Source organism: Hemicordylus capensis, chromosome 2 (genome assembly GCF_027244095.1).
Source record: "Hemicordylus capensis ecotype Gifberg chromosome 2, rHemCap1.1.pri, whole genome shotgun sequence".
Classification (NCBI taxonomy): domain Eukaryota; kingdom Metazoa; phylum Chordata; class Lepidosauria; order Squamata; family Cordylidae; genus Hemicordylus; species Hemicordylus capensis.
The window spans coordinates 268,073,993-268,097,570 of record NC_069658.1 but is presented as its reverse complement, the minus strand read 5'-3'; the positions used below and the strand labels follow the sequence as shown (position 1 = coordinate 268,097,570).

At 45.8% G+C, this 23,578-nt stretch overlaps 1 protein-coding gene across 7 annotated transcripts in view; it reads left to right on the top strand.

Annotated features, from left to right (window-relative positions):
• The window catches only part of FAM3D (FAM3 metabolism regulating signaling molecule D), a 31,244-nt gene extending 10,703 nt beyond the window's left edge, over positions 1-20,541 (top strand). For all 7 annotated transcript variants that reach the window (XM_053301712.1, XM_053301709.1, XM_053301711.1 and 4 more), the window contains 8 exons: positions 656-766; positions 4,372-4,395; positions 7,728-7,851; positions 7,979-8,037; positions 11,152-11,202; positions 13,810-13,894; positions 17,287-17,413; positions 18,906-20,541. In XM_053301712.1, the coding sequence (XP_053157687.1) occupies positions 656-766; positions 4,372-4,395; positions 7,728-7,851; positions 7,979-8,037; positions 11,152-11,202; positions 13,810-13,894; positions 17,287-17,413; positions 18,906-18,995 (671 nt within the window). In that variant the 3' untranslated portion in view covers positions 18,996-20,541. The remainder of the gene's footprint in view (positions 1-655; positions 767-4,371; positions 4,396-7,727; positions 7,852-7,978; positions 8,038-11,151; positions 11,203-13,809; positions 13,895-17,286; positions 17,414-18,905) is intronic.
• The last annotated feature ends 3,037 nt before the right edge of the window (positions 20,542-23,578 follow it).

The window sequence follows — 23,578 nt, the reverse complement described above, 5'->3', positions numbered from 1 at the left end:
GAGCTCACCAGGCTCTTCTGCCTTTTCTCTCCTCCATTCAGGGCTGAACTCCCTTCAGTTGCCCAGAGGTAGAGTTGGGGAAGGGACAGAGGACAGAACCTCCTGTATCTTTAACAAGAGATGTGCAGAAGATGGCGTTTGTGAAGGTGTGGCATATCCTGCAGGAAATACTGTTCCAGAGTGGGAATTGCTGGCATGAAAGGCAGCTGCTCGGGACCCACAGAAGGGCCCACTGCTGATCCCTGAGACCACTTTAGTGCCCTTAGCCCCTTTGAATGAGCGGTAACAAAGTGACTCTCTTGAGGCCCATCCAGGTAGGAGTGGGCCCCTAAATGAAACGCTTCTCAGAGGCCTTTTGAAATCTGGAACTGGCCCTGACTTTGCTGAACTTTCTGCCTTTGCACAGCTATTAAAGGTACTGGAGTCTCTGTTCTCTTGTTTCCATCTGGTCTCTCTCTCTATCTGATTGCAGAGTTCAGAAATACACAGGATCATTTAGTTGAACTGCTGGTTAAATTTAAATTCAGGGCTGGGCTCCTACTTTATTAGTTTTATGACGTTACACACCTAGCTGTGTCCTGATGCATTGCAATCTACAGTATTTACTTCTCACCCGCTCTTGCCTCCAGCTGACCCTTCCTCCCTGCTGTCACAGGTGTGCTGAGGCTCCTAGCGGTGCTCTTCACTTTAGTCACAACCTGGCTATTTGCCAGTGCCTACTTCAGCCACACAAGCCTGAAATCTGTCAGCCTGAGGAGCTGGCTGGGTAAGTTGTGATTAATTATTGTTCTTCTCCCCCACCCCACCCCCCCGCCCCGCTTTGTCTTTTCTTTTCCTTTGCCTGCCAAGTTTCCCTGGCTTTACACATGAAAAAGCAGCCGGAGGGAAAGGATCTCTCTCAGGTTCCCACAGTCCCAGCCCAGACTGACACTGGAAGTATGGGAAGTATGCCAGGGGTTAGCACAGGATATCTCCACATGATTCCCAGGTCACAATCTAGAGGACTGTTCCGTCTCCTTAGCAGCCAGGAAGTCGTCTTAGCCTGGGCCAGACTACATGTGACGTGACATGTGTCTCTGGCCCTAACATACTTCAGTTTAGTTTGGGAAATAGCTGTGCAGCCTCAACAGCATCATGGGTTTAGTATGCATGCAAAGCAGTAATCCAGATTAATATTGCTGGTCTGTTCCTGTTGGTCTATGAAACTCTAGGAGATTTATTTAGTCTTATGTCATTGAATTAAGTAGAAGCTGTGCTGATTATGTAAGCAGAGAACAGTAAGTAGAGCCTGTTTAGAACCAATGCATAGAGAACAGTTTAGCAGGTCCTTACCTGCCCTCCGCCGCCACATGTAGCCTCCTGCTGCAATGGCACTGCCCCCAAGAACCCATGAGCGGGCACCATGTGGGAAGTAAGGGTCCTTAACGAAATCCTCACCCTAACCCCTAACTGTTCTAAATTTTAGCCATATCATGACTGCCCGGAAGGCTACAGGAGAGCCTTGTGGATTTCATTAAGAATCCCTACTTCCCCAGCCCTACGATTCAAAACGCTTTGTTTAGAAGGTTACAGAGAAGCTAAAGGAACCATTGCAAAATGTATGTGTGATGGGCCCTCTTCCCTCACCCCACCCCCTTCTCCAGCGTTAGCTATATGGGGTTCAGATCTTCTACAGTCTCAACAGCAATCATAATCCTGAAGTTGCTGTTTGCCCTCAGAGAGAAGTTGCCACTGGTGCCAATAGCAGCTTCCCTCCTGGGGCAGAGAGGAGCTACGGAGGACTGCAGCATAGGGGGAAGAGTTAAACCTGTGGCCCCCATGTTGTAGTTCAGTTCTGCTATTTTTTTTAAGAGTGGCTGCTGTTTATTTGCAAAAGAAAAGATCAAAACACAGCTATGCTTTGACCCTAATAGAATACTTTTCATTCCAAATCTTGGTTATGATTGGAGACTGGTTTCATGATGGTTGTTATGTCTCAGTCTGCGAGCCAATGAAAATGCTGGTGCCTCCTTTGCCTTGTTATTCGCTTTCTCCCTGCTGATCCTACCTGTAGTGGGGAAAATGTCTTCTCTAAGAAAGACAGGAAGAGACCTGTAATCTCCAGCTGAACGATGATTCTTTTACTTAATAAGTTCAAGCTCCAGTGCTAGTAAGTTCGAGCTCCAGCACTAATGAATTTAAGCTCCAGCCTTCATCAGTCTGAAAGAGTTCACCACCAATCTCCAAGCCTCGCTACCTACACCCCATGAAATGGCATCTCGGATACACAAATTATCTTGCATGTCAGACGTTAAAAAGATCATTTAAACTTTATTGGATGCTTGGCTTATTCAAGTAAAATTGGCTGAAATCGTATAACGTTCAGCACATTAGCAGTAGCCAAACTGGGGCCCCTGTGGTAGAGGTAGGAGGCTACTCTCACCACAGTCCTGATCCAGATCACACACAAACACACACACCACAGCTCCTGTTTGCCAAGGAAAAGAAGTTCCCACAATGGAAGCTTTTATTCCTCAGCAAATAACAGCCAGCGGCGGGGGGTGGGGCAGGGGCAGAGGTGCACTTTGGAGGTAATTTTGGAGCCTGGTCCTAGAGGCCTTTGGATCCTGCCCCCCTTGCTAGAGCCACCCTCCCCCTGCAAGTTAAGCATCATTCCCCTACACACCCACACACACACACACACGTAGGTTCTTGAGGGCACAAACAGCAACTGAACTCACAAGAATGTAAGAATGTGAAACAGGTATATTCATGCAAATATGCATTAGCAGAAACATTTCAACATGCAACTTAACATACTCCCATCCCACATAGGTCTTTCCCCACTCCCCACTCTGTCTCTAAAGCACCCAGCACAGATCATAATCACACAGCTGCCCTGGTGGGGCAGTGCAGGCCAGCGGCGACCACAGACTACCAGGACAGAGTAAAGAGGATTTGGGGAGCCCCAGAGGGTGTGGAGGCCCTGGACTTTGGCCCTGAAGTCAAAGGCAGGGTGGGGATTAGGTCTGTGGCAGCAGGGATGGGGTAGGACTAAAGTGCCCCTACCTCCTACCATGATCATCCCAGTCTGTAGGGTTTCAATCTGGTTGTTACTTAACAAAGAAAATGGAAAACTGTCGGGGCCAGTGCTGCATTTGACATCTCATGCTGGGCTCATCTAGGCCCTTGGAGTCCTGTCAGCCACCTGCTGTGCAGCAAAAGGGTTAGAATGCCGGTTGTGACTCGACAACTCTCCCCTCTTATCTCCAGCTATGGAATACAAGCAGTGCCCCCCCCCCCCCGCCCCACATAGCAAGGTGTCCCAGAGGTCCCCAGCAGCATTGATCAGCAATATAACTAGGGGGTACAGAGTCAATGGTCTGGTTCAAACAACATGGCCAAACGGACTTGTCCATTAGAGCTATTCCTCATGCTTTCTCCTCCCACTGTGCACTCTGATTCCTCCCTCACTTCCTGGTTCACCATAAATAAAACAGGCCATTGCACCCAGATCAGGCAAACTGTGGTTACCACAAACCAGTTTGCCTCCAAACCAGAACTGGAAGATAGCAATGGTGCCTTTCCCCGCTAGCTGCCTCTTCCTCCTCTTCTTCGCAAACAATTGATGGTTCAGTGTGAGGAAGGAGGAGCTAGTATCCAATCAGGAAGTGATTCAAATCAGGAAGTGTGGGGGGAATCCTTTGTGTATGAACCTGAGCAGCTCTTGGCCAAGACATCTGAACTGGGCCAATGTCTTCTCTTTTGTAGCCCAAACAAACTGGAATTTGGGAGGGGGGTTCACTCCTCCTGTGGCAACTGCGGCAAGTTGTTGAGGAGACCCACCTTATGCTGCAGAAACTAAGGACACAATCCAGCAGGAAATCTCCATGCACAATCTTCACTGGAAATGAATGGGACCAATAGTGCTCTTTGCTGCTCTCTGTAATTTCATTGTGCCTTCTACAAAATAATTTTTCTATGGATTACGTGTTGAGGTCCTGGAATGGAGGCAAATAGTCAGAAATCCTGAAGAATAAGCTGTTTGTACCCAGCTTGCAAAGGGTATGCCTGAGTGCAGCCAGGGGTGCTACAAGCTTCCAGCGCACACAGGAAGCTGCCTTATACTGAGTCAGACGATTGATCCATCTAGTCTATACTGCCTACACTGACTGGCAGTGACTGTCCAGAGTTTCAGACAGGAGTCTTTCCCAGGCCGACCTGGCAATGCCAGGGATTGTCCCTCCTGTGTGCAAAGCAAGTGCCATACTGCTCAACCCCAGCCCCGTAGGGCCCCTTCTACCTGTCACAGATTTGTTACTCTTTATGAATATGTTTATGAAACGATCAAGCCTGGATACTTCATTCTGTTTTTTCTTCTTGCTTACACAGGGTCTGCACCCAAAACACCAACGAGTGAGTATACTGATTTTATCATTAGTATTCTATTTTATAGCATGGCAGCCGTTTAATAGTGTACCAATTTTACAGAGATCTGTAGTTAGATGTTTGAATATTCATCAACAGACCTAGGCCTGCTGAGAAGAAATGTTGGGCCACAGAGAGGACAAACATCATGGACTAGGAAAGTGCCCAAATGCAATTTGGCTGTCCGAATCTCTAGCACCTCCCTTTAAATTCGAGGGCTTGCACAGCCTCTTTAAAGCGGAGGAGAGTAGGCTGGTACCTGCTCCTCCACTACTCGCCGCCATTGTTGCTATCCCAGCGCACCCTCCAGCTCTGCCCCCATGCCGGTGGGGCATCTCCCAGGTGCCGGCTCACACATGGCCTCTGTGCATGCACCATGACCATTTGCATGGCCAGCAAGGGAGATACCTGCGATCCGGACAGCCGAATCGCCAATTTCTGGTGACGTGGGGTCCAAAGGGGGACGGGGCGGCGGGGAGGTGCGCTGCTGCCCTGATGGACCCTTTTCTAGCGGAGGGCCGGTGGGGAGAAAGCGGAGGGAGGGGTAAGTGCACCCTCCTCCGCCCTTAAAGTCAACCTTCAACCCCGCCTTCAGATTTCCCCTGCCCAGTTCCATGCACATCGCTACTTCTCCCATCGCTTCAAGGGACATCTCTCTTAGCTGCTATTCTTGAAACTCTCTTGCTTCTCTGCTGGGTTGTTCTGATCCTCTGCCTTCTGTGCTGACTTTTTTCTGGATGCCTCAATTACATGGCCAAAAGTCAGACCCTTTTTATACACCTGTGTCCCAAAACCCTTCTCATCAGGTCTTTTATGGATTGGGCTTTTAACTCAGACTTCTGATTGGACCTTTTTACGACACCTTTTTGACCAATGATGATCTGGCACTGCTGTGCAGCCCCTATTTGGGATTTCAGTCCTTCATTTGCATCTCTTGAGGGAATGTATGTATGTATTGTATGTTTTTTAACTTTTGTAAACCACCTTGAGATTGTTTTTAATGAAAGGCGGTATATAAATTTAACAATAAATAAATAAATAAATAAATTGGCGCATCCTATCATGGATCCTCCCCCGACCCCCCAGCTCCAGTTAGTGTCCTTCCCCCAGCCCCAAATACTGGGCATCTGCCATTTCCCTTTCCCCTTACTGTGGCATGTACACGAAGAAGAAGGGGAGGTAGCTACTGCAGTTCTGCCTTTATCTGTCCAGGAGAGCTGGTCTTTAAAGTGTGCCGTAGAGTCGGTGTTGACTCCTGGCGACCACAGAGCCCTGTGCTTGTCTTTGGTAGAATGCAGGAGGGGTTTACCATTGCCATGTCGCACATGGTATGAGATGATGCCTTTCAGCATCTTCCTATATCACTGCTGCCCAATATAGGTGTTTCCCATAGTCTGGGAAATATATGGTCTTGTGGTAGCAGGCATGAATTGTCCCCTTTGCTGAGCAGAATCTGCCTTGGTTTGTACAGGAGACTTCATGTGAGCACTGTAAGGCAGGGATCCTCAACGTTGGGCCCCCAGATGTTCTTGGACTTCAACTCCCATAATTCCCAGGCCCAGTGGCCTTTGGCTGGGGATTATGGGAGTTGAAGTCCAAGAACATCTGGGGGCCCAGTGTTGAGGATCTCTGCTGTAAGGTATTCCCTTTTGGGGATGGGGCCTCTCTGGGAAGAGCATCTGCATGCTTGCAGGCGGAAGGTTCCAAGTTCCCTCCCTGGCATCTCCAGATAGAGCTGAGAGAGATTCCTGCCTGCAACCTTGGAGAAGCCGCTGCCAGTCTGTGAAGACAATACTGAGCTAGATAGACCAATGGTCTCTCGGTATATGGCAGCTTCCTATGTGCGTGTCTCTTTCTTCCACTTGCTCTAGGAACTATGGCAGAATGACTCCCTGACATTCTGCTAAACTCTTTGATAGAGGAGGGGAAGGAAGACTTCTGCAAACCCACATATCTAGGTCATCGTCATTTAACTGAAGTTGTCAATTTATGAATCATCCCTTTATAGCTTTATACTTTAAGTACAGCTGTATATAGGTACAAAGGCATAGCTGTACCTGTATAAAGGTACAGCTGTACCTTTAAGTACAGACATTATTTATTTGTTTGTCAAGTTTGTATACCGCCCCAAACCTTTGTCTCTGGGTGGTTTACAACACCATAAAACAAGAGAAAACACAGAAAATAAAAACCTTAAAACAATTAAAAACCACAGAAAAATTAAAAAGCTTGGATGAAGAGAGAAGTTTTTAGGCACTTCTAAAAAGTTGTCAGAGATGGGGAGGCTCTTATCTTGGCAGGGAGCTCATTTCAGAGTCTTGCGTGGCAATAGAGAAGGCCTGCCCCCCTGTGGCCACCAGACCAGCAGGAGCTTTTTCACTCAGGAGCTTTACCCCAAATCTCCTCTGGAAGGGAGGGTGTGTGTTCTCACTACAGCCAGATTCCCACCAAGGTCAATTTGATGTCTTTGGAAGCACCAAATTTGGGCTTTTCCTGCTGGGTTTCACTTTTCCTGGGATGAGGTTTAAACTACCTATTCATTATGTAGCTCTTTAGATTAGGTTTAGGTCTTTCCTATCCAAGTATACTCAACCAATAAATACTTAGTATTTAGTTCTACAGGAAAACCATGCGTTTTCTCTAAATAGCTGCAACAACTAAACCGTCCTCTGCTACCTACTCTGTAACTGGAGAGTGTGCTCATTCCTTTGTGCTCTGCTGTTTTACCTACTGGGGGTAAAATTAACAACCCCCAACAGCTGGTAGCTGGGGCAGTGCAGCAGAGGGGGCAGGGGTAGGACAAGCCCCAGCCCCACGCCGCCCGCCAGAGCTGTGCTCGGCTATACTCCTTGGCTGGCTGCCTGCGTGCGTCGTGGGAGGAGGGGGCCTGCGAGGGCAAATGCTCAGCCCCAAGGAGGGAGAGGGAGCCAGTGAGTGAGCATGGTCCTGCCACTGCCATCACCACTTGCCAGGACAGAGAGAGCCTGAGCTGCCGAAGGAGTGAAGATGGAGCCTTTGCCCTGAACACTCAGAAATAGGTGTGGTCCAGTTGGAGAGGCTGGAAAGCGGGAACCTTCCAAGTTAAATGTCCTCCTGCTTTTCTCTCTGCCACATGCCTCCCAGCTGAGAGGTGCCCTCTGGAAAGCAAAAACTGAAAGCAATTGAAAGAGTAGGGGCATCGCTCAAAGGCTGACAACAACTTTGAATCAGCCCTAAAAAGTTCAGTGCCTGGGTTTTTGTTGTGGCACATACCTGCAATACAAACTAATACTGGTAATGTTGTACAGTCTGGATTTTCTTTCTTTTGTTCTTCTTGTCAGAACCACACGCAGTCCGAAACAAGTGCAACTCCAAAAATAGCTGCCCTGACAATACCTTTTCCTTCAGAATAATCAGTGGTGCAGCCAATGTCGTTGGACCTTCCATGTGCTTTGAGGACATGATGTAAGTTCTATAAACCATGCATGGCACAGTACAGGTTGATGATACATGCTTCTTCATGTGTAATTGATGGCATTTTATGTACCAGCCTTTGCTGACTGATCTGTCTTGTTTTATTACTTTTTTGCAGGTTGATGAGCAGCGTGAAAAATAACGTTGGCCGAGGTTTAAACATTGCTCTTGTCAATGGTGAGCTTTCCACGGTGTCTTTCCCTTGTGCATAAATGTTACCTGTTTCGTCTTCCTTGTTGCTTTCTCTTGCATTGGATACACTGAGAATACACTCTTTGGAACACCTACTTCTTTTAGTGCATTCAAAGAGAAGAAATGGTGGCCTATCATGGACTGCATGAGAGCATAGGAGAAGAGGATACAAGCAGTTTCCTTTCTGCTGCTAATGGCAGCCAGTTTCCTTAATATTAAGGCAGTTCACGTGATCATTAAGAGAGTAAGACAAGCATCCTACACAGCTTTGAGAGCTATGTGCATTTCCAATTTCTGACTATGAGCTAGGAAAAACCTAGGTGGTCGGGGGGAGTGATCATTGTCGTATAATCATTATACAAGACGCCTCTGAATACCAGTTGCAGGGGAGCATCAGCAGGAGAGAGGCCATGCCCTCACCTCATGCCTGTGGGCTTCTCAGAGGCATCTGGTGGGCCACTGTGCAAAACAGGATGCTGGACTAGATGGGCCTTGGGCCTGATCCAGTAGGGTTGTGTTCTTATGTTCTTGTTGATGATCCACCAAGTAGACAGTCAAGGCTTAATTAGGAAAAATTAGAATTGCTGGCACTGTCCGGTATAGAATTTGAGCGTTGAATCACTAATGTAGTTAAAATATTTCAATGATCTCATTTATAACAGAGCAAGTGTGTGAGAGAAGAACCAAGCCCATTAAGAGTATTTTGAGGCAGACATTTAAGGTCCAAATACTTGTAAAGGTTTATTAAGGAAGTTACATACTTGGATAGAAAGCCTGTGTCCCTGAGATGTATGTCTGCATAGTGTGAGAGCAGAACAAGGAAGGAAGGTAAAATGCAACAAGCAAGTACAAAGAGGAGGGAGAGTATCAATCTACCAATCAGAAGCCAGAGCAGAGAGAGAGAGAACTAGAGTGGGGAAATAAAGAGGAAGACCCTTGTTTACTTTTTCTATTCCCAATGCCCCAAATTTATGTTGGGTTGCACTAGGAGGATGTAATTTTCAGGAAGCAGTAAATTCAGATGCCTGGAAGATTAAAATAATGGGATGGTTTATGGTAACTGAGCACTAAGGATGGAGACAAAATATATAGCATTGCATTTTTCAGAGTGTTGAATGCATGTGACTTCAGGAGGCATCACTTCCCATCATACCTACAAGAATGTTTTGTTTGTCCCAATGTTGCCTTTGGTCAAACAGGTTTTACAGATGTTTGGAACAATACCAAAATCTGCAGTCCTCCTTGTTCAGAGGCGGTCCCTCTCAGAAGTTCAGAGAGGCCCAGGGCACTTCCAGCTTTTGAGACCCCTAGCCATAATAAAAATTTAAAAATGATAACACATGGAAACAAAAGAAGGCGCCAAAAAAAGAGTGAGACATATTGGATATTTATATTTAACAAATGTTTTTCTAGCCGTTTTCTGTGCAAATGCACTAATTATTGAGGAAAAATCTAGCTTTTGTGCACTGTCACAAATGACATTAAACCTGGTGAGCCCATCCAAATGCCCTTATACAATGGCTGAATGGTGATAGTTCTTTACCTGATTCAGTACACTGGAAGGCACTGATGCAGGCAAACTGACCAAAATGCACAATGCAATGGCAATTATAACTTTGACCAAATCACATCTCTTATTTGCTTAGATTTACAGCTCTAAGTGGAGAGCTGTAATATGTCACATATTATCAAATGTCAAAAAATAAACGAGTCTCTGAGGCCCACTTTGAGCTTGAGGCCCAAGCCCAATGGCCCTCCTTCCCCCTCTTTTGACTGACCCTGTTCAGAGGCAAAAATGGGAAGCTGTATGACGGTACTTAATCAATCAATGCATCACAAGCAGCAATCAGTACTTCTTCCAAAGTGCCTTCAGCTCTCTGGAAAATCTATCACATGGACCTATGAAGCTGCCTTATACCAAGTCAGATTCTTGGCCCACCCGCTGATTGGCAGTAGCTCTCCAGGGTTTCAGACAGGAGTCTTTCTGAGCCCTGCCTGAAGATGCCTGCGGCTGAACCCGCAAAGCAGGCACTCTACCACTGAATTATAACCCCATCCCTGTAGAGTATCAGCCACCTGAATCATTGTGTCTGTCTACAGAGCAAGTATTTCCAACATGAATACAAATTCCAACGGGAAATTTTGCAGGGTATCTACAGAATGTTAAACATGTCTTGTAATTGCTTAGTGCCATCTGCTGGCAACCGGTGGAAATGTCCATGCCTTTTCAGTACAACTTTTATTCTGACTTGGAAAAGGCATGGGGTTTTCACAAATTGTCAGCAGATGGCTCTAAGAAATCACAAGTGAGGCTGTGCTCATGAGCTAAGGTAGGGCAGCCTAGCCTTGACTAGGTTGTTCGTGTGAAGTGCTGAGATCCACACAGATCCCAGTGCTCCTGCCCAGCCTCGCTCCTAAGCCGTCTCTTAGCCAAGATTAAGGGAGGAAGCACCCACTTAACCTGGTTGCCGGAATCGTGTGTCTCCTCGGACTGTGTGGAGCCTAGATTGCCCACCGATTCCGATTGATGGGGAATCCTATCTGGAGTGCCACGCTGCATGGCACTATGTGGATCGTCTGGGAGCACAGTCTGTGCTCCCAGCAACATTTCTGTGATCATCTGGGGGGAAGGTGAGTTGGAACAGCTTTCCTACATCCTCACTCCCTCAGTCATATGGCCCCAATGTGTTTAAATGGTGTGTAGATACCCTTTAAACTCTCCTGTCAGAATTTGTGTCTGTGTTGGAATAAATTTCTATCCAGATAAACCCCTTGAAAGTGTGATAACGGAGGCATCCTTCCCCATGGTGTGCACACTTATCCTGCTTTCTAATCTCTTCTCCAGTTTTGGCTGCACTTCAAAAACTGTAAAACTTGTTTGAGCAGTATCGATAGTGGGACAAACACACAAGTGTGTACATTACAGGAATTAATGATAGATTACCTTTCATCTCTCTTACAAGTAATTTTTGTGACTATTCTGAACCACAGAATTTTGAAGTGCAATTGTAGCAAAAGTGTTGGGTGGGTGGGTGGGAGATTTGAGCAATGTATAAATATAAATTGGTTTCATTCAAAGTTGTGTTCTCAAATATCTAGGAACCAATGCGAAACTCATCAAAACAGCTTCCTTTGATATGTATTCTGGAGGTAGGTCGTTTTCTTCACTTGGTAGTGACATGCAGCACATTGTTCAGCACTTAGAATATAATATGAGTTACTGAAAGCCGGAATCGGGGGGGGGGGGTTGTTCTGAGTATTCCTCTTTTTGGTTTTTGTGCTACTTTGGTTGTTTTCTTCTTCCCTGCTTCTAAAGTCCAGAACTAGATGTCGTGCAGCAAAGCATGGGCTACCCAAGCCCATGCTCATCATCCAACAAGAGGCAGTTTGCAAGGGATGGGCAACGGTTCCCTGCCCACTGCTTTCCCTGCCATCCTGAAATCCCTCCCAGCTTAGGACATTTCCAGATATTTTTATCGAGTATTTTTAAAGCTCCCATCTCAGTTAATGATGGACATTTGTGCAGGCTTCAGAAATTTGTGTCCACTTCTGAAGAAATTTGTTCTCTCTCTACTATTTTTGGTGCTTCAGCCAGATGTGGAGCACCTCCCTTGGCTATTTTTTGAACATTGCCTGTTGGCCAGGTTGGAGCTAGGACCCTGGCAGCATCAACTCTCAGCTGCAATGTCTCATAGTGACCAATGGGGGGGGGAGGGTTTAGGGTCATGGATAAAAGTGCTGGACGACTCCTTCCCTCTTTGTTCTTCCAGTGTTAGTCTCCATTTTATCTTTCCAGAGATGGCTCTTTGTTTTGGTCTGTCTCTTCAGCCATGAGCTACAGCTGAAATTAAGCTGCAGGCTTTTCCACATTTGTTTGTAACCTTTTCTTTATATAAATCCTTGTAGTTCTTCAATACTAAAGAACTGTCTCAAGCCCTCTTGCTTTGCTGCTTTCTCACCAAACTGGTTTTGCTTTGCTATTTGGAGACTGAACTGCCATTCTTCCCCTATAGGTCAGTGCTTCCTTTCTTATCTCCTTTCATTCCTGTCTCAGTTGAAAAGGTAAGTGTTGGCTGGCAGGTAGCACCTCAAAAATCGCATTTGGAAGGTATTCTCTATCTGGCCAAAGTACCGAAAACTGCAGAGAGAGATAAAGAGTTCATTAGGATGTAGACACAGAGATCTGGCGCCTGCATGGAAATTTTTCTCCCTCTCTCACAACACTAGAACCAGGGGTCACCCCATGAAACTGATGGCCAGGAAATTTAGGACCGACAAAAGGAAGTACTTTTTCATGCAGCACCTAATTAACCCATGAAATTCTCTGCCAAAGGATATGGTAATGTCCACTAGCTTGAATGGCTTTAAAAAGGGCTTGGGCAAATTCATAGAGGACAGGTCTATCATTGGCTACTAGCTGGTGGCTATAAGCCACCTCCAGCCTCAGAGGCAAAATGCCTCTGAATACCAGTTGCAGGGGAGTAACAGCAGGAGAGAGGACATGCCCTCACTTCTTGCCTGTGGACTTCCCAGAGGCATCTGGTGGGCCACTGTGTAAAACAGGATGCTGGATTAGATAGGCCTTGGGCCTGATCCAGCAGGAGTATTTTTATGTTCTTTTGTTCTGACTCCAGTCTGAATCTATATTGGCTGCAGAATGCCTGTTTCTTTTATGTAGTGTCTGAGACTTTGTAACATGGGGCAGGACTGGGGAGGAAGAGGGGTGAAACATACTGGCTGATGAATCCCTGGAAGCAAAATCTACACACACCCCAATCCTTCCTCCACTGGAACTAGGAAGTTGGGTTGGTTTTTTTAAAGGGCTAACATAATCAAATTGATGCCTTTATCTCAGTGGCCAACAGACAGAGAAACTTCCATAAACTGGTCCCAGGGTGTGGTCTGAAGGCAGTTGAGGCATTAGCCTTGCCAAAAACTAAACAGGTCTCTAACTAGTGCCTGGTTGGGAGACTGCCTGAGAATCCCATCTTTGCTGCCTTAAACTCCAGCCTGGAAGAAATGGGGCTTATCAGTAGCATGGAATGGGAAAGAGAGTTGGTTCTTCTTTTCTTTTGGGTTATTGATGAGCCGCAAATGACCAGAAGAGGCATGCCTGGGCAGACAAACTTGTAAAAACTGTAGTGTGATGAAATGTGATTCTAATTGTGTAGGTTTGTTTGTTTGTTTGTTTGTTTGTTTATCAAATTTGTACACTGCCCCAGCATTCGTCTCTGGGTGGTTAACAATAGCATAAACAAGCTAAAATATATACAAAAACGTAAAACAATTTAACGTTTTAAAAATCACCCACAAATTAAAACCTTTATTTATTTTATTTTATTTTTTAAATAAATGCATGCTTCTCACTTCCCAAGCGATGAAAAGTTCCACAGGCAGCACTACCTGGATTTTGGCTTCCTTGCTCTACTGGAGACTTATGGTGTCTTTGTAATATTTGGCTTATTTACAAATATATGCATTGAGCATGAGCTGGAAGCAAACAGCCTCATCTTAGATCACCAGAGACACACCCTTTCACCCCAAAGTGCCTTCTAATCAGCTCTTGTTGCTATCTCTCATCCAGTCTGTCTGTCTCTGCCCAGAAGCTGCAAGCTGTTGTTTTTTCCTTGTCTGTTATTTTGCACATATTTTGAGCAGTTTGGATAGTGCAGAAGCTGCAATCACAGCATGACCACTAGATGGCAGGATAAGAAGGAAAATAACTCTCATGCTTTCCTCCCCCGCCCTTTAATTTAGATATTAAGAGTTTATTGGACTTTCTAAAAGGCATTGACAGAGGTGCTCTAGTGCTTGTAGCCTCTTATGATGACCCAGCAACAAAGTAAGTAAACTACTGAAGTACAAGGTTTGAATTTCTCAAACAATGACATAATAGGTGAACTGTGCATTGGCTGATCCCCAGTTTAAATCTCCCCCTCAACAAGGAATTCACATGGTGGCCTCAGTCCCTGTGATGGGGAGATTATACCATCCCTCCTTCCAGGGCTGTTGTAAAGATTACTGAGATACTGTATTAACTTTTTAATTGTTGTCATTAGCTAGCTGCTCTTGTTAATAGAATAGGACATACATTTGCAAGTGGTATAAATATTTTTAATGACGATTAAAAAAAGAGAGCAGTAATGTCACCTTAAGTGGCGCAGTGGGAAAATGCAGAAAACAAGCAGAAGGTTGCCGGTTTGAATCCCCGCTGGTACCTATATTGGGCAGCAGCGATATAGGAAGATGCTGAAAGGCATCATCTCATACTGCACGGGAGGAGGCCATGATAAAACCCTCCTGTATTCTACCAAAGAAAACCACAGGGCTCTGTGGGTGCCAGGAGTCGAAATCGACTTGACGGCATACTTTACCTTTAATGTATACAGTGCTTTCAAAACTTAATGTGGAAGCAATGGAGAGAAGGGAAGTGTTTTTTATGAAAAAGAAATAGATAGGAATTATTTCTTTTGGCTAGAACATCACTGCTCCCCCACCACAAAAGACTATTTTAAATATGTTGCAGATATTGACAACTACAAATATAGGGTTCAAAATGAATCATTTTTTATAAAAATAAAAATAAAAACCTCACCAAAACAAAACAGTGATTTAACATGCATTTTACTGATGGATACAAAATTTTAGTTTATTTTGTGTCCATACTCTTGGTGTCTTTGGATTTGATCTGGGAGAAAGTGGGGTTGGATGCAACCAACTCTGTCTGGAAATCCAGATGCCAATTCTTTGGACAGCCAGGGAAGATTTCCTTCTCTGGCCATGGTGGGATGCTTGCTGCAGGAGAAACATGGCTGCCACTGAAACCAAAAACCTGCCTCTCCTGTAGGAGGCGATGTCATTGTGTTCTATATTTTCCCATTTTCACTGAACATCAACCAATTTCAGCTAGTATTACTTGAATGACCCCAAAACATCTAAGAAATGTAACTGATTTGTTAACTTCTGTATTAACTTCTGATATACAAGATAATTTCTGTATCAGAGATGCTATTTCATGGAGCGTGAGATGAGGTTTGTTGAACTGAATATGAGTTCTTTCAGATTGATGGTAGCTGGAAGATTGGACCCATTTGGTAAATGGATCATAGTTTTTAGCCAGATTGAAAGGGTGACTTCAAAGCCTCTTTCTCAGAGACAATTTCTCCCTTGGCATGGAGAAGGACAAAATATAGGCAAATCCAGGTGCCAGAGTCTTATTGGCCAAGCTAGACCTACCTAAGCAATCTGCTTCCATGTTACAATACTGGCCACTCCCCTTACACTGGTGTCAGAAGTACATTGACACAGGGGGACATGGCTGGAGCATGGTCAGGCCACCTGTTGCCCTCTCCCAGTCAGTGAGTGGTTCCTTCACCAGCTGGGTGGTTCTTTCCCTCCTCCCAGGCTCAGAGTGAGGTAGAGGAAAAAAGCCCCCAACCGATGATCAAAGTGCTCAGCAGCTGGGAGAGAGGTGGCAACGGGCAGTGTGTGCATGGCCCAGGGCTGGCCACTCCCCCGGCATCAATGTGCTTCTGATAGTGGCATAAGGACGTGTCCGGCATTGGAACAGAGAGGCACTGCCTGTCAACGTCTCCCAAGCAGTGAGTGGTCAGTTTGCCAGCTGGGTGCTCTGGGGGCGGGCAAAGGCCCCTAGCGACCCAGGGATGTTTGTCTCCCCCAGTCCAATGGTGGCTATGCCACTGCTGCTTTCTTTTCAAAAGAAGGTGAAGACCTTTCCTGTTCAAGAAGGCTCTGAGTTTACTGATTGATTTCTTTTGCTGCTGAGCTATTCCCTATACAATTACAATTATTTACAATATACAATTAGCTGTTATCTGATTATGTTTGCTTCTGTAACCCATTTAAGTAGCTAGCATCCCAGTAGACCGATGAGAATAGAGACGGGGATTTGAAAGAAGCCTGCCTTCCAAAGGAGGCAACAAACATTTAAAGGCACTTGGGGAGACTGAAAAAGAGGCTAAGTTGTTCAATAGTCTAAGAATTGACTATCAGTTGCTATTAGCATATGATACAGCTTAATATGACAGTGTCTGCTCACCATTCCGCTTTTCATTAATCATTCACATGTTTTTATAAGAATTGACTCTTCCATGTCTCTAAAGTAGGGCTGCACAACTTCAGCCCTCCAGCTGGTTTTGCACTACAACTCCCATCATCCTCAGCCATAGTGGCCAATAGTCAGGGGTGGTGGGAGTTGTAGTCGAGCATCTTCAGGAGGGCTCAAGTTATGCAGCCCCGCTCTAGAGTATGATTACTGATTTGACAGTTAACACTGAGTCAGAATTAAGACGGAGGAACCAAACATTTTCTCATGAAAACCGATGGCTTGAAATGCCGGGTGCCTGTGAGGATGAAATCATTTTGCAATGGTGTCACTAGTGGAGCCAGACCGTGGGCAGCCCGTGTCCAGCCACCGTGGCAGCCCTGCTCACCCTGCCCCCTACGTCTGATGTCAGATGCTGAGGTTTGCCACGCCCCCCCGTCTGACGTCAGATGCAGGGGGCGTGGTCTGGCTCCCAAACAGGGCTGTGCAACCCATTTGGGAGCTAGAGCAGGGCCAGCGCTGCATTTGCAGTGTGGCCAGAAGCAGCTCTCCCTGCCTTTAAGGCAGGGAAGAGCCACTCCTGGCCACACTGCAAATGCAGCACTGGCCATTTAACTCCTGAATGGGGCCGTGCAGTCCTGCTCAGGAGCTAAACCACCCACCACGTCTGACTTCAGAGCCGGGGGTGGGGGTGTCAGGGCCGCAAGGTGCGGCCCCTGAGGGGCAGCGGCCCGAGTTCTTTGAACCTCGTTGCCCAATGGTGGCTACGCCCTGAGTGGTGGCACTTCTTCCCACAGCCTGTAACTCACAGAGGCCATTTCCACCCCAGAAACTGCCTAGAATGATACTACAAAATGACATTGTCTTGTTGTGACAAAGGCCTCTGGGGGGAAACGGTATCCCCCCCTGTGAGCCAGGAGTGTTGTTCCCCCCACCTCCCAGAAGCCATCAAAGCAACACCACATATCATTCAGCATCCCCAAAACAAATCCTTATTTCTCCATGCTTGGAAAAATAAGTATACAGTACTTATAATTGTTTTAATAGGTCTTGTCTATTATAAAATGTCTATTATTGCTGACAGTTTTGGAAGGTTTTATGAAAAGTAGTGTAGAAAATTTTAAAATAAAAAATTACAATAAGTAGAATAAAGCTTTTCTTTTTCTCAGGCTAAATGACGAAGCACGGGCGATATTCAGTGAACTAGGAAGCAGCTACGCTGTCAAACTGAATTTTCGGGACAACTGGATATTACTTGGTGGGAAGGGGCTCAAAAACAAAAGCCCATTTGAACAGGTACAGTGAGGCAGTCGTCTCCAGTGGCAGATTATCGTGGTGGTGGCAAAATGCTCACTGCTACCTCCACTGTCTCATCTGCCTTCCTCTCTCCCTCCCGCATCACTGCTTGAAGTCCTCCTCTTCCTCCAGACCACTGGATATGAAAATGGCAAGGAAGTGGAACACTGAAGAGTGGTGGGGGAAACTCTGTAGCTAAAGCATCTCTCCGCCCCTCCCCTCCCCATACTTCCATTCCCTCCACCTTTTCAAATACAGCAGTGTGCCAAGGAGGAAGTACAGAGCATAGGGTTGCCAACCCTCCAGGATTGCCTTGGAATCTCCAGAAACCAGCATCAATCTCCAGGTGTCTGTTAAAAACAATCCTGGAGATTTGTATAGCTTGATACTGTGGAAAATGTGGTGATGGTGGGAATCTCCAGGAATAGCTGGCAACCCTTGTACAGCAGACAGCAACAATAAGCAGAGGGAGGGCAGCAGGTGAGGAGGAGGAGGAGGTGATGGGGAGGGATTTGCCTTGGACAGCCTCCCTCAGGTGCCCAGAGGTTTTGGACCACCACTGTGTATAAAAGCTACAAAACTTTGCATTTCTCTTGTTGGTTCTGCTTGTCACTGTCCCAGCACCCCGTGGAGGTCCTGCCACCTTGACACGAGGCCTCAGAGGGGAGTGGGTTGGTTTTTCACCTGATTCCCCCTCCTCCTGGCTTAGGGGTGGCCATGGTCTGGTCTCTGGCACCTGCAGAGCTCTCCACTCACCCAACACACCCCTCATCCCCAGCAACTCACTCCCTAAATAGCCCTTGGCAGGTGAGGCAGCCGTCACCCTGCTTTATTAGCCCCATCTCTCCCTGAGCAGGTACAGCTGTGTCTCCCTTCCCTGATCTCCCTCCTGGCCGCACCCGTCGCTCCATGTCGCCTCTCTGATGTCATTGCGAGGCAACTCCCTTCCTCCCGCCGCCAGTGGAGGTCCAGTCAGAGCTGTCCAACCTCCCAGCTCCCTGGTCAGCCATCCTCCAGACCCAAACATCGTGTCTCGCGTGGCGTCCTCCTTCACGGTCACGCCTCAGCTGGAGCCAGTAAGGCTGGCGGCGCTTCCCGCGGGGTCTCACACCGGGGTCACTCACCGGACAGGGGCACACAGGGGCACGCACCGGACAGTCACATTTCCAGTTTAGTACTATACTGGGGCAGGCGGGATGGGGCAAGATGAGTGGCAACTGTGACTCATTCTCCATGCCTCGCAGTAACAGCAGGAGAGAGGGCATGCCCTCAAATCCTGCCTGTGGCCTCCTCAGAGGCATCTGGTGGGCCACTGTGTGTAACAAGATGCTGGACTAGATGGGCCTTGGGCCCGATCCAGCAGGGCTGTTCTTTTGTTCTCCCCCAGCTACACCTTTACTGGCTTCTACCGAGTATAAGGCAGCTGTGTGTGTTCAGCAGCTCCCACTATAACTATCACACAGTTAACTATGTCTCTTTTTTGTTTCTACAGTACTTGAAAAACGACAGAGAGACAAACAAATATGACGGCTGGCCTGAAATTCTAGAAATGGAGGGCTGTGTACCTAAGAAGCTGGACTAGCAATGAGCTAAATTCAGAGCAACAGACACCAGTGGCTTTAACTAATGGACTTTTCTCTTTGCTTGGGTGTGGCTGGGGAGGGGGGGGGTGTCATTCCTGGTGGTTCAACCCTCGTTCCTACAAGCCTTTGAACATACAGTACAAGCTGCCGTGCTGATTTCAAATGCGATTACAAAAAGGAGTAGCTTGTGGCCCATAGGATTTAAGTGCACTGTTCTGTCCATGTTAATAATGGGTTCTATGGAGGAGGAGGAGGAGGAGGAGAAGCAAGCCTGGTAAAAAGCATTCTGCTTTCAGCTTGTCTAGCACTTCTGAGAGGAGGCAAAAGACCCATGGTCAGGAAGCTCCAAGACCTATGAAAAGCAAGACATTTTCAGCCTTGGAGAGCTGCTTTGGCTGAAGACACACACAATCTAGAGAGTGAACCCACTGGGCTAAGAATGTACAGTAAACTCTGTTTTTATACTGACATCTGTCTCTTAGAGTACTGATGAATCAAGCACTGATATTTAGGTCTCTCCTCTTCCTGCTCAGCTGCTATGGCTGCCACCAACACCTCCTCCTCCTCCTCTGTCTGGGAATCCACGCATCCTAGAGCTGGGTGCCTAAGACAGGAGTTGGTGGAATTGGATGCACCGCTTACAGGTTGCTGATGGAGACACATTTTTTAAAATGCTGCCTTATATTAAAAACTCACTGCAAATAGAAAACCCGCACAGCAGGCAAAGGACTTTTTATGCCTTATGAGCTAATTTTCTACTAGCATTGCATTTTTTGTATTGCGGTGGAAATGTACAATGTGGTATCTCCCACCTGCAGCCTGAGGTGGTACAGGACACCCCACTGTCTCAGCCTCCAACCACCTCATTCCACTGCACATCTAGGTGAAGCCTCAGTTTATCTGGTTGCAGGCGCTTTGTTTCAAAGCCAGAGGAAGAGGAATTGGCAGCAGCAGTAGTGGCTATGCAGATGAGTCTGCAGGGAAGGGAAGACTAACCTATCAGCATTCAGTTCATTGACATGCTAAAGACAGACATTAACATGAAAACAGAAATCATGGAACATTCATAGCACAGTGAGTTCTCAATACATTGTGTGTCCCTTTACGTGGTTCTTTAGATAAGAAGGGGAATTTAACTATACAATTTCTTGTTTATTTAAGTCAGTCTTCTTTGTTGTTTGAGTTTCACCCATGTTTAAATTTCCTTCAGATGATGGTTTTATACCCCTTCTAGCTAGAATGATTTACTCTTTGTTTAGGGTTATTACTACTTCTATTAAACATTTATTGAACAGAAGCCTGCACAACTTGTGACCACAAGTCAAATACTGCTTATCACTTGGGATTGGCAGGGGTTTAATAAACCTTCTGGTTTTGTTGTTGCTATCTTGGGTCTGCAAAAACAGGAAGCTGGAAGATTTACATGACTGGAGGGCAGTGTTAAAGAGTCACTATTATTACCTGGACCCCATCTACGAGTGTGTAAGAAAAAAAAAATTATTTCTCCATTTGTTTTTATTATTAAAAGTTTGATTTGTTTCATTATTCAGTCAAACTCAATGTGCATCATTACTGATTTGAAACTTACTTCTTACTGAAGTAAGAAGTGGGGTCCCCCAGGGCTCTGTACTGGAACCGGTGCTTTTTAATGTATTCATAAATGATCTAAAAGTTGGGGTAAGCAGTGAGATGGCCAAATTTGCAGATGACACTCAACTATTTAGGGTAGTGAAATCCAAATCAGATTGTGAGGAGCTCCAAAAGGATCTCTCCAAATTGGGTAAGTGGGCAACAATATGGCAAATGTGGTTCAATGTTGGCAAGTGTAAAGTGATGCATATTGGGGCAAAAACCCGCAACTTCACATATACGATGATGGGATCCAAGCTGTCAGTGACTGACCAGGAGAGGGATCTCGGGGTCATGGTGGACAGCTCGTTGAAAGTGTCGACTCAATGTGCGACAGCTGTGAAACAGGCCAATTCCATGCTAGGGATCATTAGGAAGGGGATTGAAAATAAAACGGCTAATATTATAATGCCCTTATACAAAACTATGGTGCGGCCACACTTGGAGTACTGCGTACAATTCTGGTCACCACATCTCAAAAAGGACATTGTAGAACTGGAAAAGGTGCAGAAGAGGGCAACCAAGATGATCAAGGGCCTAGAGCACCTTCCTTATGAGGCAAGGCTACAACACCTGGGGCTTTTTAGTTTAGAAAAAAGATGACTGCAAGGAGACATAATAGGTCTATAAAATCATGCATGGTGTGGAAAAAGTTGATAGAGATTTATCTCTCTCACACATAGCATTAGAACCAGGAGTCATCCCATGAAATTGATTGCCAAGAAATTTAGGACCAACAAAGGGAAGTACTTTTTCACACAATGCATATTCAACATGTGGAATTCTCTGCCACAAGATGTGACAGCCAACTACCTGGATGGCTTTATGAGGGATTTGGATAACCTCATGAAGGAGAGGTCTATTAATGGCTACTAGTCTGAGGGTTATAGTCCACATCCAACCTCAGAATCAGGATGCCTCTGAATACCAGTTGCAGGGTAGTATCAGCAGGAGAGAGGGCATGCCCTCAGCTCCTGCCTGTGGGCTTCCCAGAGGCATCTGGTGGGCCACTGTGTGAACATAAGAACAGCCCTGCTGGATCAGGCCCAAGGCCCATCTAGTCCAGCATCTTGTTTCACAGGGGGAGAAGACAGGCAGGGTGGGTAGGTAAAACAGCGGCGGCGGCGGGGAGAAGGTGGCGGCAAACTAGGGATGCAGATACTCTGCGTTGGATCAGCTAGTATATATTGATACATGATCATTTCTGTGAGTTGTCCCTGTAATAGCAACATCAAACAAAGCTCCAGATATATGTACCACTCCACCTCAACTGCACGGGCTGCTCCTTTAGAAGGAACACTGAAACAAACTGAAATTTCAGTGACAAATGTTCTCCATATTCAATATATTTCTTTAAAGACAAGGACAAAAAATTTAAAAACAAACACTAATTCAATATAACAATTCTATATTTCAATTCTCAGTGAATAAATTCTTAAGTTATAATGAAAGTTCAATATGTTGCTGTTCAATCTTCTAACCAGTAGGTGGAAATCTTTCCTTAAGAAGAGAGAGGAAAATGGCAAATATTAGACCTGTGCCATAATTGTATAAGAAACAAATCTTATTCTTCCATTTGTTATTGTTTTTTAAATAGAAAACCTCTCCCTGTCCCTCTCATTTTTTTCTTTAAGCACTGGCTATCTTACTCTGTGATTAAAAGGATTTTGCCCAGCCATAGTTATGCTCTCTTATATACATTTATATGGCATATACATTCAATTGGATTTAAAAATGCTTGATATTCATAGTCTTGACACTGTGGCACTATCAAAGAGATGAGACACATAGCTTCATTCATTCATATGCCGTCCCATATCCAAATGGCTCTGGGCGGTGTACAACAATAAAAATAAAACCCACAAATCAATCCTTTTAAAAGCAATATTAAAGAATTTAAAAACAGCATAAAAACCTGTTTAAAAACAATCATTACAGAACAATTTAAAAACAGCATAAAACCATTAGCAATGAATGAATGAATGAATGAAAACATTTAAAGCAGTTTAATAACCCTGTAAGGCCAGGCCAAAGAGATATAGGTTTTAAGGGCTCTCCTGAAAGCCAACAATGAACTCAAGCTATGGATTTCTCCTGGGAGTGCATTCCACAGCCCAGGAGCAGCTACAGAGAAAGTCCACCTCTCAGTCGCCACCAGACATACCGGTGATAACTGGATATGGACCTCCTCAGATGACCTTAACATGCAGTGGGGATCATGCAGAAGAAGGCGCTCTCTAAGGTAACCCAGACCTAAGCCATTCAGGGCTTTAAAGATAACAGCACTTTGTATTTTGCCTGGAAACATATCAGCAGCCAGTGCAACTATTATAAAACAGGCATAATATGATCTCTCCAGGTTACCCCAGAGACCAGTCTGGTTGCCGCATTTTGAACTAATAAGTTTTCAAACTACGTACAAAGGCAACCCCACGTAGAGTGCATTGCAATAGCCAAGCCTGGAGGTTACTAGCTGATGCACCACTGTTTTGAGATCATCCTCTTCAAGGAATGGACGCAGCTGTCAAATCAGCCAAAGCTGATAGAAAGCACTCCTGGCCATAGCTTCCACCTGAGATACCAGAGTGAGGCCTGGGTCTAGGAGTTTCCCCAAGCTGCGTACCTGAGCGGTTAACAATAGCATAAAACAAGTTTAAAACATATCCAAAAAGCTTAAAACAATTTAACAATTTAAAAATAAACCAGAGATTAAAACCTAAAAAATTTAGGAAGCTGAGAAAGCTTGGGCGAAAAGATGGGTCTTCAGGTGTTTTTTGAAAATTACCAGAGATGGAGAGGATTGTATCTCAGGGGAGAGCATTCCACAATCTCGAGGAAGCAGCCGAGAAGGCCCATCTCTGTGCAGTCACCAAACGAGTTGGCGGTAACTGGAGACGTACCTCCTCAGATGACCTTAATGGGCGGTGGGGCTCGTAGTGAAGATGACGCTCTC